At 39.1% G+C, this 21,452-nt stretch overlaps 1 protein-coding gene across 2 annotated transcripts in view; it reads left to right on the top strand.

The window, feature by feature from the left end:
* The window catches only part of MOB2 (MOB kinase activator 2), a 112,914-nt gene that overhangs the window by 25,847 nt on the left and 65,615 nt on the right, over positions 1–21,452 (top strand). Inside the window, exon 1 of one of the 2 annotated variants that reach the window (XM_071558792.1) lies at positions 11,522–11,571. The exons of the other annotated variant lie outside the window; for it this stretch is intronic. Coding sequence (XP_071414893.1) covers positions 11,537–11,571 — 35 coding nt within the window. The 5' untranslated portion in view covers positions 11,522–11,536. Of the gene's footprint in view, positions 1–11,521; positions 11,572–21,452 lie in introns of those variants that run through there. 2 annotated transcript variants of the gene reach the window in all.

The following is a 21,452-nucleotide window of genomic DNA, read 5'->3' as shown; positions in this document are numbered from 1 at the left end:
GGACATAGTAGCCAATAGCTTGAGACCAGGGTGTGATACCCACTGAGCAGGTGAAGATCCTGCAACGACCTGCACAAGCTTCATCCAGCAGTGCTGGGGGGCTGTCTGCTTACCTAAGATCCTCCAGGAATAGAGATTTTTCAGCTTTTTGTGTGTCAATTTAGCAATGTCATTTTCATCACTAGAAAATCTCTGAACCTTGAAGGGTAAAATAAATAGAGCAACATCCTGTCCATAAACACATATGTAACAACATGCACTGCTGCAGTTACTAGAAGAGAAGGGCATGTGCATGAGGGACTATGATATCCCATTCAGTTAAGGGCTGGGAGGTGTTTGTGCACAAGTGTGCACATATATTTAGGAGAACTTAGGAAGATCCAAAATATATCACGGATTTTGAAAATGTCTTGCATATTAAAGTCTACTAGTTAATTTTTTTTTTTTTTGCAAACCATTCATCTAAGATATTGAAATAGCTTGTCGAATAAATGAAAGAGGAAGCATCTCACAATAGCGTTTCTGTCAGGGCTCTCTTACAAGTGTAAAATAAGAAGTAACAAAGTAACCTCAAATCCGAAAGTGCAGGTTGCCTCTTTAAACCCTATTCTTAAATAAGTGACTAGAAAAAAAGAAAAAGGAAATAGTTCATATTCAAAACATACGCAGTTTGCACAGTAATTTCTGAAGCTGCTGAATCCTCAGGTAAAGAAATGAGAAGGTGAGATGTGGAGTAATATTGCTAAAAGAGAACGATGCCGTGCCTTTCACTGCTGCTAATGTGTCCTCTTCCAGCCCCCCATTCCCGGAGGCTCCTGGATTGCCTTTGGGTATTGTTATGCATCGGGGCCAGAGCACACTGTGAAAGACAATTGGGATATGCTGTTGGTGCCAGAGCTCTCTCTGACTGCAGGTAACTGGGGATTTGCAGAGTAGGAAGCTATACGAAGCTATACAGATCAGCAGACCTGGACCCCAGCAATCTGTTGTTAGGGAAAGACTGACAAAGAAAAAGTAATCAAGTATTGTATAGAGTATTGGATAGTATTTAACTACTTCGTTCAGCATAACAAATAAACCCAAACAAACAACAAAACCAAACAAAGTTTCTGGAAGTTGTTGAATTCATGGTTGCAGAGCCTGAATCAGGTGCAATGCAGACATTGCATAAGTGGCAGACAATACTGTCTGCATTTGGTTATGATGAACATGTTCCATAGCCCTATCACAGAGACATGAATGTGAAGTTATCTACCTCTCCACTACCTCTTGAAGAACAATTTCTGATGAGGATAATAAAATACCTCTAAACTTGCTCCTTGCAATTAAGTCTGTTTGTATTTCCATTTTGGGTAAGGGAGAGAATTCTGCCGTTTCCATATTGTTACAAATATTTGCCAGGAGAATTTACCAAGAAATGCTGGTGAACGTGGAGAAAAATACTATTCTTAGAAGTGGAGCTTCTCTTGATGTGACAAACTGGATTTCATATTTTCTTGCTGTTGCTACAGAGGACTTGTTTAGGACTCTTAGCAGAGCTGGATTTTTATTTTGAATTTGGCCATTAGCATGCCAGGTGACTCCAGCTCCTTTTTTCTCTTTCACTTCCCATTTCTAAAATGGTACTTTCAGGTAAGTCACTGAGATCAGCTGATAAAATTTTTGAAAATTCACATATGGTTATATCCTTGAGATACTTAGTCTACATCTTATTAAGCTGGTAAGAGGACTGAAACATTGCTAAATATGATAAATACCTAGATTGGCTGAGGGACAAATGATTTTTTCCCCTCGAGATGACTTGTATCAACACAGACTGCGGTACCAGAAAATGCAGCACACTTTGAATGTTAGGAAAGTGCTGTCAACAGTGGGTGTTTTCCCTCCCCAGTGTAGGACTGGGCTACATGGGTTGCAGTTTGTTTTGAGTTGGTCAGTATGGACATAGTTATCTATATGAGCTTTGCTCTCAATTGTTGATTTTGGAGGAACTTTGTGGGTGTCGGTTCTACAGTGACTGTTAGCACAGCACCTCAGGGATGGCTGATAACTTACATTACTGTTGTAGCAGCACTGCCTTAGGCCTGAAAAAAGAGCAGTAGCCAGAAAAATAACTTAGTCTTGATCTGATAGAAAGAAACTCGCAGTGTAACAGGGAATTTTTTACTTGGGCAATATAGCCTGATTTGCTGAAAGACTATTGTGCACAGTAGTGAAGAATCCTAGAACTCTTTTGATTCCAGCTAAATGAAAAAATTAACAGCAAACCAATTGAAAAAACAAGCTTGAAATTTCTGTACCATACTGATGTCTTTGTGAGTTTCTGGAAAATTATGTTTTATAAATGGAATAATTTCTCTGAAATAACAAAAATAATGACTTCTTTTTCCTAAGCAACATTGTCAAAAATTCTTATATTTTGGTTAAGTGGATAATAAGAGTTAACTGTACTACTGTAGCCCATAAAATAAGTGATAGTGAAGATGATGTTTGGAAACATAATGATGTCCATTTTGCTTGGCTTGTTTATGTATTTTAAAAAGTAAGCAGGAGTTGGCAATAGAGGTACTCTTGTATTTTGTTTCCAAGTTATCTGTGAAACACTACCAGGAATTTAAGATACATGTGGCATTACAATAAGCTAAATGAGTTCTGGCAGCATTTACAGTTCAGAGCTCTAAAAAATGTTTTGAGTACTTCACTTTTCAGGGTAGATAAATCTCTTCCTTGCACCACATTTTCAAGGGAGCCTCAGAAAAAAAGCAGTGATGCAGCGGATTTGTCTGAGAGGCATACCTTGCTATCTTGGATTTTGGTTTTTTTCTTCACCCTAGAGTATCTCCAGGCCTGAGTCAGAGGGAAGGAAATGTGACACTCTTGGGTCCTGTGGCTTCAGCTTAGATTTCCATCTATGTTGTTGCTCAGGTTTTGAGTTTCTTATCGTTGCTTTACTGTGGTAATATGATAACTATGGTCACATTTTTCACTAATAATTTTTCCACAGTGGTTGGGATGTGCTTGTCTGAGAAGAAGGATATAACAGCAAATTTAAAATTACTTTGTCACTTCAGTTTTTAGTCATGGTCAGAAAATATAGTACCCTGATTTTCATTAAAAACCTTCTACCTTCACTATCGACTTTTAAATCTGCAATGCATTTGCCTGTTAGATAATACATGATTTAAGTGTATTGTTCATGACGGAGCAATTTCAAGTGTGATTTCCCTCTGCTGTCGACTTCTGCATCCTCACAGTTTTTACAGTCCCTAAGAAGATAGCTATTTGAAAGATTCCAGTATCTAAAGAAGTGAATTCAGACTGAACTTTCTGTAAGAGGAAGGCCACCACTAATATTAAGGCTCTGAAATATTATTTTATCTCTTCCTGACCTATAGATGAATTGTGCATCAATTTTTTTAATCTGAAGCCACCTTTCTGCTGTCAGGTAAGAATGCCACCTGATGTACAAGGTGCTACTCATTAGACTGTGAGATATCTGTGAGAGATCCAAGACCTTTAGGAAGGGGAGACTCTTCTCGCTGCTGCCCTGTGTTTAAGTTGCTGCCCTAAACTGACAGCAATGCAGAGCTGTGGAACTTCTTAAGATTAGCAGGTTATGAATGGTATTCCCCATAACAACCTTGATTGCTGAAGATTGTGTGTCCCAGGCATACATAGAGAAGATGGAGGGTGTTGTGCTTTAGGTCTCTTGGTGACTGACGTATTTCTCAAGGAACACTGTGCAGCCTCAAGCAAATCGAGAAGAGACGTGTTTACATGAAGGAAGCTGCTGCTTCTATCACAAGTATAATTCTGGAAGTGTAATGAGAATGAGAGGAAGTGGAGGACTTCCTGCATTAGTTTTTGTGGCTGTGTGAAGGGGCTGTCTAAATTGCAGCTGTGTTGCACAACCGATAAAAGTTATGTTAGGCTCAGATAAGTCTCTTGAGATGTGAACTTACATACCTCTTTGTGTTGCACGCGTCGTGGTTAAATTTTTATTAACCTGAAAGTCAGAACAACAGTAACATTGACTGAATATGCAACTTCTCTGTGTATTTTACCTTAAGTCAAATACTTTTCAACAAAAATGTATCAATGCTAAAATATGTCCTTAAAGTAGAATTCATGCCTATGGGAAAAACCTCCACAGTAAGATAAGTAGTCAGCATGTAAGTAAAGGGTCTGTGTAAGCTGGGAGAAAGAAAAGGGTCGTGGGAGACCTTTAACACAGTGGTGATACATCCCTCTTACAGGTCTCTAGGCAAGATAGGGAGACAACCTAAATTGCAAAGGATTAATTTTATTTGGAAAAAGCTCAGGATATATGTGGTGTGCTGGAGGGGAAAGAGAGTTTCTTAAATTCCTTTCTGAAACATCCAGACTACTTTTACCTAATTACTAGATTTAAGGTTGTGCTTGATGCTGTGCTGAGTGAGACTACTTGATTAATGATTGTATTTGACTCCTGTACTATGGATTTATGAAGCAAATTGATGAAATGTTACTGAATGTATTATTTATTGTCATTTTTGTGATGGCTATTAAAATTTTAATAATGTTTATTTGTTCAATATTTTGTTTTGTAGTATCTTTACAATGGCTTTAGTGAGTGTCCAGTGTTGGTTTCTTTTTCAACTTGTAATTTTGCTTCTATGATTTTTTAATTTTTTTTTTAAATTAAGGTCTGGGACCTTGATGAACTTTACTATAGGGTTGAAGAGTGATTTTTGAGGCCAATATGTGAGACATTTATTTAAAGTGCAAGGAGAAGTGAAGACTCTTTTTGCCTTTGACCTCTGTGCTTTTGTGGGGATGTGGTTTTGTGCCCTGTACATGATACACAGGAGAAGTGCTTTGGAAAATGCATGTTTTGGAAGGTGCTTTTTTCATATCTGTGGATGAGAAGGATTACTCTGCTGGTCAGCTGGTCAGTGAGAGAGCTTTTCAGAAAGAGTAAGGCATGCCAGATTTAATTAGCTCAACTTTGCTGGCTGACACTGGTTTTTCAGGGTTTTTTTGAGTGGGCGTAATGATCATCAAATAATTTCCAGAATCAAATACATAGTAGCCATGGGGGAATGGGGGGGGGGATCATAGGTGAAAATAAGTGGTTGCCTCTGAGTATTTTTGGTTGGAGAAAAGAATACTTTCTGAAAATCAACTTGATTTTCCTGTCATTGTGCTCTACTGCAGATGTGTATATCCTGTATTAAACCAGGCAAACTAGAACAGTCCTGGTTCCCAGCAACCCAAAGGGTGTTTGTTTGCCTTTGATAACTGCTCTACATTTAAAATCACGTTTTTGAAGGTAATTGGGGAGTCCTCTATTTTCAATGCAGAATAAGATGGATTAGGTCATTCTTTGTTAAGGATATAATGCTGACGTTGCTGATTAGCTAGACACAGGAGATTGTATGATGAGATACTGATCTTGTGGTTTAGGTTACCGTAGGAAAAAACAGAACTGTGTAAAGCAGAGGCTGAAGACAAGGATGGCAGTCACACTGTAAAAGTCGGTCCATTATGTAACATTAGGATGAAAAGCAGCAGGGAGAAGCTGAATTTCCAGAATCCAGCTGCTTCCCTGTGTGCAGTGCTGCAGATAATGCAGGAAATAATATAAATATGCATTCAGAAGAAAGGCTGAACATTGTTTTTTGCATTCATTGCAGGCCATGTATGTTTGCCCTTTTTTGCATGTGTTAATGTCTTTCTATACAGTTTTACTTGGAGAATGAAAATATTGATTTCTCTTTAAGAGGGAACTAAGTTTGCTCTCAATTCTTCGTCTGCCTTTAGTTCTTTTATCTATGTAGGCGTGAAAGTGCAAAACATGGACTAGTCTGCCTGTTCAGCTGCACTTGTTACAAATCTTCTGTAGCATTGGGCAAGGACAACATTCCAGAATGTTGGTCTCCTCAGTCTTCATAAAAAAGATCTCAAAGGTCAGATAGAGTGAGCATGCTAATTAAGAACAAAAATGTTTTCTTTCTGTACATTCTTATGTCAGTAAATTTAGAAATACTTTCCATTAATTTTATTATAATTTCTATGTATTGCATGAAGACTGCTTTCCAATTAAGTGACTGAAACTACCAGTTAGTATTTTGTTCAGATCCTTTTATTTGGGAAGTTTGTTCTGATTGGCTGTTTGAAATCGCAGTGGTCGAGTTTTGTCGCAGTATTACAAACCAGGGCTCAGGTTTTAACTGCTTACCCTCCTTTTCTGGATTGGATGTGGTCTTCCTCTTTTATGGTTGACAACTGTAGACACCATAAGCATAACTGCACTTTACGTGAAATCTTGGGCAAGGAATATCAAAGAATATCAATCTCGGGCAAGAGAATTATTTGATGTCTTTGGTTACTAAATGTATGAAAATAATGCAATGCATAGAAAGACTTGTCAGTGAGGCTTATGTAATCTGTCCCTGCAGTCCATACTTACAAATTGACTTCCTTTTAAACATGCAGAAGAGGCCTACATGGATTAAAGGTCATGGTATGTGTGTTGCTGTCAGAGGGCATTATGATGGCAAATTGCCTGCATTTTGTTCCATGCCTTCAGTCTCTATGGACTGTAATTTCTGTGAAAGGTGGAGATGAATAAACTTGTCTCATTTTATTATTGTGAGGTGAAACAGGCGTGAATTTTTCATAGTTCTGAGCCTTCTGCTCCGTTCTTGTGCTCTGGGGGAATTATCTGCCTGGAACACTCTTCCTCTAATCAGACCATTTGCATGTAGTTCTCTAATATAGCTGTGCAGCCTGAGTCCAGCCTTATTTTTTATGAAGTTTTGCTGTTTTAACTATTTGTGATGAAAAGGATGTGCTGAAAAGTGCATTTGGAATATGCTTCTGTGGATAGACAGGTCAGTCCTGTGGTTCATTGAAGGGATCTTTGGAATTTAATGAATTTTTACTCTGTAGGATGTTTAATCTAATTGAAGTTGTGAATTAAAAAAAATGGTATGTCAGTTCCTGCTAGCCCTTTGATGTGATGGATGCTTTTCTTATGCTTGCAGACTAAGTGGTTCAGCAGGCATGGTATCTCCCCACCAAAGAAACTAAGCCTGTGGCAGCTGAAGTAAGACAGTGATAAAGCACGGTGAGGCTGCCAAGCAGAAAGATATTGCCGTAGTGACAAAGCATGTGGCAGCACTTGGGGCTTTGAGAGAGATAATCTAGCTGTGACACTTGATTTCTATGGAAGAAATTGCTAGAAACTTGATACAGTTTTATCTCAACAAGACTGACTCGGACTAGGCTAGGTATGTTGCTGCTTCTACTGTTGCAGGAACAATTTGGTTCCATCCCTTTTTTTAAGGTTATATGTAACCTTTCCTCACAAAAACGTAAACCTACAACCAATTTACAAAAGGTGCTTCTTTTCTCAGCTTCAATGTGTTCCTTCAGTTGCATGTTGATGAGGTCACATAAGTTAGACTGGGTCTGTCTGCTCTTGAATGCAGTGATTAGTGCTCCAAGCAAACTAATCCAAACCACTGCATCTGATACGTGGGCACAAGTGTAGCTGAAGCCTGGTATGGGGCAAAGTAGATTATTCAGTAAAAATCATAGTTCAAGATGAGTAGCCTTTTCGATAGGTTCATATGAGGGTCAGAGGGAGAACAGTGGCTTTGAAACTTTCATGTATTAGGTGTCAATTTTAGACTAAGCTTTGATTTTGTGAAGAGTAATAAATCAAAGCTTCATTTAAACAAGGAGCTTTCACATGCTGGTGACAACAGGTCCTTTTGCTTTGGAATGCTTTTTTTTTAAGGTCTTCATCATTTTTAGTACGTTAATGGGCTTTTCGCCTCTTGTCCGTACATAGTGTTTTCATTATTAGCAATTTTGGTCCCTGTCCATGACCTATTAAAAATTAAAATACATTTTTGGATTTTGGAATAAAGACTGTATGAGTGAGTGAGGGTGGGTTTTTTTGTTTGTGTGGGACTTATTGTTTCTTTGGTTGGTTTGGTTTCATTTTGTTTTCTTTTTTACATAAAGACTTGATAGTTTCATCTGAAAGACTACAGTGACCAAACATGAAGTAAATTATTTCAGGTTATGTGCTGGGGTATATTTAGGCTCTCCTGTTGGTTTTAAAATCTATTAATAAATTAAACTTTGTGCTCTTTTTTTGTAACAGCCATCAATAATGGAAATCATAGAGGACTTCACAGACACTGAACGTTTTTGTCGCAGGGAAAGGCTGCTTTTATTTGTTTATTTTTTTAACTAAAGAGAGCAACCAGGATATTAACTGAACAACCCTAGGATGTTTTATTTTCTTTAAAAGAGAGAGTCTGTCCTCCACAGAAGCTTTGTGTGAAGCAAAAGGTCATGCAGAGATGGAGCTTAGAGAACAGGAAGAATAAAATATTGAGTGTAATTTAAAACAAGTACCTCTTAACATACAGATTGGAAGAGTACCACGCAGTAGCAGGTCAGACCCTCTTCTCTTTGCCAGCTGAGTAATTGCCTTTTTTTTTTTTTCCGATATGATCATTGCTGAGAAGTGGAAGCGAGACCGGCCTGTGGGTTGCAGTGAGTGACATGGACAGTCCGTGCCTTTCCAGGCAGGGGACGGAGCACCGGGAGCGGGCAGTGGGCTCCCTCTGCAGTTCCGGGGAGGAGCCGGTGCTCTCTGCTTGAGCTCGGGTGTTCTGCACGATTTTGAGAGAATGGAGTCAGCCCCCAGCTATGGACGCTTGCCGGAGTGCACACAATGTCCTCACAGCAACTTTGGAAATCTTCTGGCGACTGGTGCCAGCTGGGGCTGCAGGGCTGGGGTCTGGCTGGTCCAGCTCGTGTGAGTCAGGAAGCCGACTGCGCTTCCGAAGTGTGTGCTCTCCTCTGTTTATAGTGGCATGTTTACACTTTCTACGTGTTCAGAGACCCTGTGTTTGACCACTTCAAACTTTGTGCTCCTTAGTGTTCCAAGCAAACGTGTTGTTCAGCCAAATTTTATTTATCTTGCTAAAAGCAAGATACTTTTATTCAGACTTTCAGATTGTTATGAATGAATAAATCTCACTGGGGCAACTGATTGAAAATAGAAACCGTACAAGGTTTATAGTAAAGAAGGTAATGTGATTACTGTTCATGGTCAGTTACTAATTATGGTAGTTTTACGAACTCCAAGTGTTCGTGGATATGGATATGTGGATACATGGAATGGATATGTGTTCTTTAAGTATCTTGGGTTTACTATGCAAAAGAACATCTCATGACACTGTCATTTGACTGCTGAACTGTAGATGACAAAAGAAAATTTTAATTCATTTTTTCCTGGTTTATTTTTGAATACCTCACTTTCTGGGTTTTTGTTTGTTTTTATTTGTTTTGTTTTGGGGGGTTGTGGTTTTTTTTTATCTGTTTGCTCTTACATTGCTGAAAACATGAGCTGTGTCTGTAATGCTTTAGTGCAGCAGCTCTTTGATTTTTGGAGTCTGTATGCACTGGCTTGGTGTTACAGTATATGAACTGAGAAACCTCTTGACATCTTTGTAGCCCTCACAGAGAAGAAGCAACATGGGAAAACATGATGGAACAGAACCCTGGGTATTGTAAAGGCGTACAGGAAGGAAGAAAAACGAGGTTACATACATGATGCAGAAAAATAGACTAATAGAGAAGTTGCCAGTTTTCCCGTGCAGGCTTCCAGCAGAGGGCAGTACTGGCTCAGGTGGCGTTAATGTCCCTGAGCTGCACAGTCATAGGCAGCAGTATGCCCATGTGCCAAGCTGGTCTCAGTGCAAGCTTTTAGGAATGGCTGAATGTGGAAATTCACTTAAGTGAGTTTGTAATAGGTGACTGGAGGAGGATTGTGAAGAGCTTTTGGAATATCTGTGTGAAAGTACTGTCAATCCAGTATTGCAGGATGAAGTTCTGTTAGTCACTTAAGCCATTCTTGATGGCAGGGTTGCTGTATTCTGTGGTTGTCTCTTCCTTGTGCAGATGTATCTGTCTGTGATTCCCTGTCTTACCACTTGTAAAGAGAGTAAGTCCAGTGCCCAAGAACCAGCAAATGAGATGAAAGCAAGACCTGCACTGGACCACTGCATTCACTGTCAGCTGTTTCAGTGCAGGATGATCATTCCATTGCTGCAAAATAAAACCAGATTTTCACAGAATCACTCAGGTTGGAAAATCATTGAGTACAACCTTTGACCGATGACCACTTGTCAACTAAATCATAGCACTAAGTGCCACATCCAGTCATTTCTTAAACACCTCCAGGGATCTGACTCTACCACCTCCCTGGGCAGCCCATTCCAATGCTCAACAGCCTTTTCCATGAGGAAATTCTTACTGATGTCCCATCAGAACCTTCCCTGGTGCAGCTTGAGGCTGTTCTCTTGTCCTGTCACCTGCTACCTGGGAGAAGAGGCTGACCCCCATCTTGCTGCAACCTTATTTCAGGTAGTTGTAGAGAGCTATAAGGTCACTTCTGAGCCTCCTCCTTTCCTCCAAGCTAAACATCCCCAGATCCCTCAGCCGCTCCTCACACAACCTAACTCTGCAGACTTCACTAGCTTTGTTGCCCTTTTGTGGGCATGCTCCAGCATCTCAGTGTCTTTTTTGAACTGAGGGACCCAGAATTGGATACAGGACTCAAGGTGTGGCCATTTATTTTCATTTTATTGGTAATCCACCACTGCTTGTTTTTTTGTGGGGGTAGAAAGCATTTAAGAGGTTATTTTACTGTGTGACTGCAAAGGGTCAATATTAAATGTGTCATTAATTGTAAGCTCAGTTTGCAGTCCTTTTCCCCCTGGTGCCTATTGGAATATTCTAGGCATATTCCACAAGGTGGAGCTTTAAGGCTCTGCAACTGGAAATTTTTCCCTCTTGACTAATAAGCAGAAAGATGGAGTTAATGAAATCTCATAAAACAGGTATAAAATTACTGTTTCAATGCTTCTCAAGAAAGCAAGTAAGTTTTAGAAAAGCAAGAGACTCAAAAAATATTTTGGACTCTTTAACACGTCTGAGTCACTGGAATTAATGTTGTGAAAGAGAAAAGGAATTGGAAAAAGTAGTTCTCATTACTTATTTATTATTTTGGTATTACTGTTTCTTTGCTTCCAAACTGACTTCAAAAGTAGGCAGAACTAGATAGAGAAAGGCATCAAAATTCTTGCTAAGTCTTCATTTATTGGGAGGAGATTTTTTTTTACTTTAAACAGTCCTACCCTAAGAGAAAAGGAGGAAACTTCAGATAACGGCTATTGTGATAGATTTAAAAAAAAAAAGGCAGAAAGCTTATTTCTTTTTTTTTTGAATGCAGCTGTCTGTTCAATAATGAGCTCTGTATGCCATTTCCCTAGAGGAGTACTGTTTTCAGTTTTTCACTGCCTGCCCAAAGTTGCATCCCACTGAATTCTGGAAAAGTGCTTCTGGTATTTCAGGCAGTGTTTCAATAATCAGTTATCTTGGGCTTCCCATGTTTCTTTGAGTATCTGAACTGAGTTTTACTCTATTGCCATCTTGTTGGAAATCCCCTGCTGTTAATTTTGTTGGAATGGAATTCATCATCTGCTCACTACGCTGCTGCTGGTAAGAGAATTTTATACATTAACTAGCACAGACATGTGTGGACATGAGCTGGGACTGTGCATACAAAAGCTGGGAAAGAGTTTAGCTGGAGAGGGGGAAGGATGACTGGATGGGGGGAGGTAGCAGCAGAGAGGGAGAAACCAAAATCTCAAATGTCTTTCCTGGCTGCTTTTCTGCCTCGGCCTAGCCTTTTCTGATAACAAATATTAGTAATCTATTTTTCCCACCTGCCTTTGTATGAAACAACCTTAAGGATAGAAGCAGTTTACTGAACACTTGTTAGAAGGCCTCTTTCCGTATTACCTTTCTTCTGTAAACTAAGTCAACTCTCCATGTGTTTGAACCAAGAGACTTTATTAGTTCTTTCTGCAGGGTTTATCTTGTTACTCTGTGCTTGACTTGAGTTATAGTTGAACTAGTGAAACATGTTTTCACAGTAAATTTTGTTGTTTCTTTCATTCTTCACAGGTGGTGTGTTAGTATGCAAGAGATGAGAAAGTGGTTATGGTTTTTCATTCGGTGGTTCAGGGTGGTTCAGGAATCTCCCTACGTTAAGAACTGAGATCCTTAAGAACTTGAAACAGAAACTGCATATCAGAAATTCACTTTCTCCCTTTCTAATCCTGTTAGAGCTCTGTCTGATGGTCCTCTCCAGTTTTAGACACAGAAAATACCATATGGCAAATGCAATAAAAAACAGATGTACTTTATGCCTAATTATGGTGAGTTAAGAGCCTCTATGGACAGATTCGCTGCAACTGATTTCTAGACTTCGTGTAGGCCAGTGGCTGAACCAGTCTGGAATGCTTTTGCATCTTGCTGGATCTGCTCTAGAGCCAAGTTAATTTTAAGCTTCAGTTTTCTGCAGGTGCTATCACAGTCTTGACATGTTAAGAACTGTCTAAAGTTTTTTTTTCCTCTTGATTACACCTCTTTTTTTCCTTTTTCAGGTATACTTGTCATTTGATATGTTCAAGTATTGGTTTGACACTGGTTGAGTAGATATATTTGTTCTTATGGAGGATGTGGGGAGCCGTTTTGACAGTTTGATGAAGAGCCCTTCTCTGTAATAGAATGTTAGTTTTGATTTCTGAGGCACAACCTCAGAACAGACATTTGACTTGTGAGAAAATGAAGTAATATGAGTAGGATGGTGGAGTGAGCTTGAAATCATGAAGTTGGTTTTTTTCCCCCCCAGATGTTACTTGACATGTGGTTGTTTATGGGCAGGAATTCTTCCCCTTCTTTCCCACTGCCTCTGCCAGTGTGGATGTTCACTTTCCAAGTATTCGGAGTACTCTACCCCTTCAATTTCTTAGTAGTGATAGAAAATACCTTTCTTTTCTGAAAGCAGCAGCAGTATCAGTCACTGAAAAATATTGTAGGTGCAAGCTTTTGTATAATCCATAGTTCTGTAACAGTGAATGATTCTATAGCAATCAGTTCTAAACTCCAGTGGCTTTCTATGGAGTTGGATAAAAAATTATGCATTTTCTATTCAAAGAAAAAGTGATTTTTGACAGGGAGTTTCAGAGTGACTAGAGATAATAAAGCTAAGGATATTGAGGGCATATTTACTGGGGGTAAATATTCACTTTTTAATGTTACACAAGCCAGTGCCATATTGACAAAAACACCCCAAGCAGACAGTTCAGAGGCATTCCTCTGTTGGTAACAGAATACAGTCATCTTGGAGCAAAGATTTTCTTATCACTTATTAGCCAAAAGATTGTAGTTGCTTTATTTAAACAAACTTTGATATGAAGATACCAAAATAGCAACCTAGACCAGCTACTTCCAGAGAATACACAAGGAAAAGGGGATAAGTGTGGTCTAACCACCCCTAGAGAATGGTATAGGCAGTTGGTGACTATTTAGCTGGATTCCTTTATGGTTCCTTTTTACTGTTAAGTCCCATTTTCAGAATAGAATGTGAAAGAAATCCAGTGTAGCCATTATTTAGCTTCAAATTAGTGTGAAAAATCTCTATGTAGCTTACAAAGAGAGAAGGGGAGATACAATGAGTTTTTAGGATTATAGTGGAAAATGTCATTAGTGGGAAGATGGATGCTATAATATAGTTTCCTGTAGCTTCAGCATCTGCTTTTTTTCAGGTTTACTAATCCATAGGGCTGCTGTCCTGTCTTCTATATGATTATCTTGCATTATTTTCATGTTCCTGGTGGACCTAGATGCTCATAACTGAGAGATTAGCAATATAAACTTTACCCTTTTGTTCTGCTTTTCTAGCACTCTTATCCTGGGCTGTGATACAGTTGCTATTGGAGTTTTTTGTGCCGAGTTCCAAGATGCTGAGTTGCAAGGAGAATGGTCGTTGCACATTAAATGTTAGACTGAAAGTAGCTTTAAAACCAGAATTGAAAACAAGTATGTGGAAGTAATGCTTAAGTTCCAATGCAGCAACCTTTTATTTCCTACTAACTTGACAAAAATGGTCAGTACAAAATTATTTGTCTATTTATTTGTCCCTAAGGCTATTACAGCTTAGCATGTGCACTTCCCATCCTACTTTAAAAGCAACAACATGTAGAATTTAACAGCTAAAGCACTTGTCATCTCCATTAATCATAATAAGTGTTCATTTGTATTTGTTCTTTTGCTCTGTGGGTGTATCCTGGTAGACGATTGTCTTCCCAGGTGTCAGGGCACTCATTGTCTTCTCTACCTTCCCTCAACTCCCTTGGCCTTCTTTGGGTATTTAACCTAGAAAAACATACAACATTTTTCTTCAAAACATGACTAAATGTTGTATGAGTTTTAAGAGGAGTATCTTTTATTTCACACTTTTATTCTGTAAAGTTTTTCAGACAGCTGCTGGCTAAAGAGTCAACTGGGAAAAGGTTGGTATGAAAGCTCAGGCCAAGGGTGTCGTCAGATGACATGGCTTCAGATCAGAGGCCAAATGTCTCATACTGCACTTGCTGGATTTTGGTCTACTCTCTGTGAACCACCCTCACAAGTCTCTGGCTTTCATCTCAGTGCCTGGTTAATAAATCATTGACTTCAGTAAAGAGAAACCGTCTTTCCAGTGGCAATGGGTGGGAGTCTTGGATCATTATGGGCGTGTTTTACTGTGTCCTCTTATGTTACATTGACTCTGTAGCTGATGGAATTAATTTTCTATGATTTTAGGACCTGGTTCATTCCAGCTATACCTGATGTAGCTCATAGTAGGTAAGGTTTGTAGGTGGACTATAACTGATTTCAGTTTTAAAATATCAGAATTTCTAGGTCAGATTTTAAGTTGATGTGGATGATGTTCTAGTGGTAGCCAACCATCCATTGTGGATCTATATATTGAATTTAAAATATTTTTGATGAACCTGCACCTTTGAATCTGTTGAGAAACTAAAGAAGGGAAGAGATAAAACAGGAACTTAAAACCAGTTCATCAGTTACAGCTATTACACAGAAAATGACTGTAAATCACACAGTGGATATTTCATAAGAGCAGATAAATCCCAGTTAGACAATCCTAAATGTTTGTGGGAGGAGCTATGGGTATCATTATGTAGTTATGTGTTATCCTAAGAAGCAAATAGATCACGTGCCTTAGATGAAAGGAGTTACCTGAAAAGGATTTGAACTGTTTTGAGGTTAGTTATGATTTTTTAATGAATCTCACTGAAAAGAATTGTTTTCTAATAATACACAAATGCTGAGGGAGATGAAAATGTATATGTTCTAAAAATCTGGCCAAGCTATCTCATGCAGCTTGTTCATAGCATTTTCAAACTGTCCTATAAATGAATGGTGATTTTTCTTCAAAACAGTTCTTGTATGAGACTAAAGAAATAATCTCACAAGCAGCATTATGACATGTAAATAATGAAAGCAAGAGAAGGATTTAGCTGAATTACTTCTAAAATGAATGGTAAACCTAAAAGAAGAAGAATTTGACTGAAAAAAATGCCATCGCCAGTGTGATAGTGGCACTGCAGTGCTTCTAGGTGGTGTTCCTTTTCTCACTGTGCTGGTTTTGGCTGGGATAGAGTTAACTTTCTTCACTGTGGCTGGTATGGGGCTGTGTTTTGGATTTGTGTTGATAATATAGAGATGTTTTTGTTATTGCTGAGCAGGGCTTACACAGAGCCAAGGCTGCTCCTACTGCCACACTGGCTGGAATGCTGTGGATTCATGGGAGGTTAAGAGGAGACATGGCTGGGCCTTTGGTCAGCCAAAGTGACCAAAGGGATATTCCATACCATATGGCATCATGCTCTGCATATAAAGCTGGGGGCAAGAAGGAGAAAGTGGAGGGCACGTTTGGGTTTAAGGTGTTTATCATCCCAAGTAACCATTGCGCCTGTGGGGCCCTGCTCTCCTGGAGATGGCTGCACACCTGCTTGTCCATGGGAAGCAGTGAATTTATTCCTTGTTTTGCTTTGCTTTTGTGCATGGCTTTCACAATTAAACTGTCCTTATCTCAACCCACGAGTTGTTTGACTTTTACCCTTCCAATTCTCTCCCTGATCCCACGGTGGGGGAGAGAGTGAGTGGCTGTCTGATGCTTGGTTGCTGCCTGGGGTTAAACCACAATGCTAGCCAAGGAAGTTGCATTTTTTTAATTGACTTTTGAAAGACAAGGATATGTTTTACTTAATTTTTCCCACTACTTCGCTGTTCTGATTGCTTACTTTTAGATGCTGAATTTTTAAGATCCTTTCTGAATTTGGGAAATTTTCTGTGCTGCTGTAGCTTCTCTGTAACTTCTCCTTTCCCATCTCAGTTCAGTTTTATTGAAGTTCTGCAGTTTGTCCTTTCTCTTGCAGTTCCTTTCCTAAAGTAATTTTTCTAGCCAAGAGTTACATTAGAGTCTTCCTGATAGCTCCAGTCTTTAAATGGGGAATTGGCTTTGCTTACTGCATTTGATTTTAGTTAATGCCTAAATATATTCTACTCTGAAGCATACAGCTTTATTTAAACCCTCTTAGCTCTTAAAAGTATTGTTTCGTTATATATATAATAAATCAGGTAATGTGGTAGCATTTGATATGAATAGACTTAAAGAAATCCTCACCAGTTCTTACTAAAATTTACGAAACTGTTCAGTGAAGCTTCAGTTGGGGAGGGTTAGGGGGGAATTTTAACAAAATTTTTTCTTTACTTTGGTGAAATTTTTACTTTCCCAAATAAGGGATGTCAATCATTCTCTGAAGCTTGTACATGAACCTGCACCTTGTTGATGACACTGTGTTGGTCTTTGTGATTCCAGAATAATCTGGTTCTGTTGTCTCACAGGTAAGTACTAGTGATCTGGGAGTCATAGTTTGAAAACGGTTCATTGTAGAGAGATGGTCCTTAGTGAAGTTCAGTAATACACTTTTGTTTCTGTCATGTTTCAGGAAATCTCTGGAAGATGACAGGACTCAAACCTATCACCTGCCTTTTTCTTTTGCATCTGCTTATCGAAGTAGCATCTGGTTTGTTTGTTGTAAAAACTGAGGCTGTAGTTGTCAGAGCGTTGCTTAAGACCCCTTTCCTTTGCCCTTTTATTGTCTCTCTGCAGCTTTGTGGGGAGTAGATTCTATAAAGCATGCCCCTGGAAAGCAGAGGCTGTTAAAAGGTTTAAGACAAATTTGTTTGAAGACAAAGACGGCATTGACGAAAATTGTGGATAGGGACTGAAGGGCTTTGCAGCGCAACAGAGCCTTGTCTGTGCAGGACTCAGCCTGCCTCTAAGTTCCAGCAGGCTGCTGAGAGGCAGGCCAAGAAGAGACTCTCCAAGACCCTGTTCCCTTCATCTGTAGTCTGCCATCTGGACAGAGGATGGCTAGAGGGTTCTTGGAACGTATAGAAAGGAATCCTGAGGGCTGAAAATAAATGCCACTGGAGACAGGAAGTGTCTGAGACTAGGAGAGTTGGAGGAGGGGAGTGCTCTGTGGGTCACAGTACTGGTAAAGGGTGAGGGACAGGCAAGGAGAGCTGCTGTGCTGTATTGGAAGGTGAAAAGCCTTTCCTTGGAGTTCTAAGCACCCCTCCATTTACTGCTTTATATACGTAAGGGCATCTTAGTTGTCTGCTCAGGGTGATCTGAGTGATTTGGATCTTTTTCCCTTGTACAAAGGGTCACATAAATTTGTAGCTCTTGGCATATTAGGGCTTTTGAAATCAGAAAGGTTTATGGAAAGATAAAATGGCTCCAGCTAGTCTTAAATTTGATCTTTATTGTTGCCTTGAAGCTGTGTGTTACTTCAGCGTGGTGTTTGGTGGGGTTTGCTGTGGTTAGGGGAGATGATGTTATGAGTGGACTATGTTTCCCTGAATTACTTTTCTATGTATTAAAGTCAGTGAGGTAAGATATTTTATTCCTTTAGTGTGCTTTAGTAAGTGTTGTAATACTGGAGAATAACATTCTTCTTTTCTGAGTTATGAGGGTGGCACAGTCTTTGTATTCTTCTCAGAATGGAAATGTCAGCTAATCATATCACTGATCTTTTCTTCCTATAAGAGCCTCTTAAACCACCAGAGAAACCTTCAAGTGAGAATTCTTTGCATTACCTGTTGTGCATTTTTAAGGGTAACCAGTCAGATAACTTCAAATGGTTTTGCTTTGCCTGCTGGCCTGTGAGTATTAAGTTGAAATGAGGTAAATTTTCATTTCTCAAGGTGTTTCAAAGAATGTGGTCATGAAGCATCTCCTTGCTATTACTGAGCTTTTCAATGCACACCATAAATGTCTCTTCATGAGATTTTGGAGCCATTATCATCTAAAGGATGCTCTTAAAAGGCCCAGACACTGATTCTGGTGCAAGTTAGATGCTATGCAAAACTGAACTGTTTTCCTTCACTTAACACTTCTGAAAAATGAAAGTATCCTCAACTGTTTACTGTATATCCCATGTGAAAGTGGTGGTATGTTTCTTATTACTGTCCTTGGCAGGGGAGTGTGCATTGTGTCAGCACTTGCTGGGCTACTAGATCTGAGCTGTAGCCGAAAGTCTTTTCTGGGTAAGAGAGATTCCCAAAGCAATTGTTTTATCAGCTGCATGGGCTGGCAGCCTTCTTGGTGAGATCACCGCAGGTAGTTTATTATTTGATTGAAAATTAATGGGACAATTAGAGCATGAGACCTAAGAGTAGAAAATGCATGTTTGGAATGAAGATCATGTAAATGAATTAACAGTAATTTTCAGGTATTTCATGGTACTTGTTTAGCAAATAAGCCTGTTAGACTCATGTTTTAATAGTTTGCTGGTAGGATTATGTAGCTGAAAGACTAACAGAAATCTTAGTCTGAAAATTCTAATTTACATATTGACTAATAACTCCAAATTTGAAACCCAGATGAATATTATAAATTTCTTGTAATGGAGAAAGTAGATCCTTCCACAGCAACATTTCTACTGCTATAAGGGTTGTTTTATTTTTGTTTCTGCTTAAATTGCTCTATATTACCACTTCCAGTGTGTCAGTAAGGACAGTAATTATTGCAGAGGCTCCACACGCAGCTACTGTTTGAGTCTGTAATTAGGGGGGGTCCAGGCTATCTGTGCTCAGGTTATGTTGTGCTCCAGCTGCAGTGTGTATTTCCAACCCCATAGCACAGAGCACAGCTGCGTAGTGTTGCAAAGGGAAATACCAATTTATGGATCTACATGCATCTTCTTCTGGAGGGATACAAATGAATAGTGGATAATATGATCTCTGTGCCAGCTCATTAATTTTCATATGATTGTTTAAAAAAAAAATCCAGAATCCTTAAATGTTTTAGGATTGAATACTGGTAAACTGGATTCTTTGCTAAGTTTAAGAGGAGTGTGGCATGTTCTTTGCATTTGCAGACTTTTTCCCAATGTCATTACTCCTTTCGTTAGACCAACAGCTTGCCAGAAAAGGCATTTCAGTAGTTTGCCAGTGTTTACGTGAGTCATTGCTGACTCTTGCTAAAAGTGTTTTATGTTGTGTATATCTTTTGTTGTTGTAAATGCCGTGAGTTTTTTGTTTGTTTTTAAACAAGCAGATTATCTGTTACTGTACTAGGATATGGAGAGCCTGGTGATTCATATCAATGGACTATAATTATCCATTGAATTAGGTGTCAGAAGAAAAAAATAGGAGTGAATTATTATCTATCCCAAGTTTTAAAATAATAAATGGGGTTAGTGTGCACGTTTACTTGTAAGTGACATGTGGAGTTTGAAGCATGATAAAGGTTTTTGTTGAGGTTTGGACTATCTGGAAAAAAAAGAGATGAAGGTTGCAGGTTGGAATGACAGGCAGGTCAGAGCTGGAGAAGCCATGCACAGTTAAGTTTGCTTTGTACTTCCCAGGCTCTTGCAGTTGTCAGATGGGCATGATGTAAAGGTTTTAAATACAATCATGGAGTGAGTATGGCTGCAAATTACAAATACAGAAAAAGTTGGATAGGTAGGGGAAGAAGTGACAGCTCTGCTGGAAGCAGAAGGATTTCCAGTTATTAGAGATTAACTTCTCTCCTTACATGGAGCTGAGCCCAGCAGTCTCTTTGCGTAGTTTGCTTGTCGAGGTGTAAAGATGCCTGTGCCTGTCGTACTGAAGCTGCACATTTATGATCTGTATGTGCAACGGGCCCTGCAGTCTTGAACTCTTCTTGCATTTTGAAACTTAACTTGCTTGGCATTGCGTGCCCAAAAGCCCTTTAATGTACGTCCTTTGGGATATGTACCATGCAGTACGTATGTAAAATCCAGGGGGCGGGAAATCCATGCATATTTATTACCCTGGTGATATCCCTAAAAGTTCCTTTGGCTATATACTTTTTAAAGTTTTGGTTATTGAACTAGAAGCAGTTTTAAGACAACCTCTACTGTGTCTTGTTTGTTTTGTTTTGCTTCTAGACATGACTGTATAGGTGCTGATTATGCTTTTACTTTTAAATTATATAACTGGACATACAGCCAGGCATTTTTTGCTAATTGGTCCTTTGTTTTTTGTTAAGGTAAAGAAATGAGATTTATTCACAGTGTAAGTGGATGTTAACGTTTCTCAAGAGATAGACTTGCCCTATCTCTTTAAGCATCTGACAGAAGATGGTGTCAGAGGGGCAAAGGCAGAGTGTGAAAATGGCCCATTATGAGCTACTCAAGCCACGCTACTGGAGTTTAAACTCTTACGCATCAAGACGCTGTATGTACTATTTGACCCTTAGCAATTTAATCCATTTTTGTGCTATTCCACTGTCTAAAACTGGAGAATATTCCACATTGCAGAGATGTAAATGGCTTGGTTAATGATATTGTAATTGACCTTTGAAAATCGCATGCTAATTAGTGTAGTTTTTGCTTGAGTCCTTTTCACAGCACTGCAGACAAAAGACTGCTTTGATTACTGTAGCTTAGTGACTTTAAGCAAAATTACATGAACTTGCTATTAAAATCCAAGCACAATAAAGAAGTGAATAATAACAGCAACAATAATAAAGCATTAGATTAATAGCAGATACTCCAGAATAGCGTGTAAGAAGAATTGCCCTTCTCAATTTGCTATACAGGCTTGCTTTTGACGATCTGTTGGGCAAAAAATTATCTTTAGAGTGGGCTTTATGGTTGACTTCGGAATTAATTCTCCTGGATGATGAATGCAAACTAGCAACTCTGTGACCCTAAACAGTATGCTTTAAATCCCCAAGATTTAGGTTTAATCCCCGGGGTGGAAGTTGAAATTCTATAAAAAGAATTCTATGTCTATAGAAGGAATGCCTCAAACAAGTACCCAACCATCTCTTCAAAGTTAGTTCCCAACCTCATGTCTGTTTCACCCACTGCAGTTAATGAAGCTGTGCTCTAATAGAAATAGATGGGTAATACAACTAGGCAGGTTAAAACCTATGACTCAAGTCTTAGTATTCCTTTTCAGTCCTGGAAGAAGTAAAGATGGAA

Source organism: Pithys albifrons, chromosome 6, assembly GCF_047495875.1.
Source record: "Pithys albifrons albifrons isolate INPA30051 chromosome 6, PitAlb_v1, whole genome shotgun sequence".
In the NCBI taxonomy this organism is placed as follows: Eukaryota; Metazoa; Chordata; class Aves; order Passeriformes; family Thamnophilidae; genus Pithys; species Pithys albifrons.
This window is presented reverse-complemented; position numbering and strand designations above follow the sequence as displayed.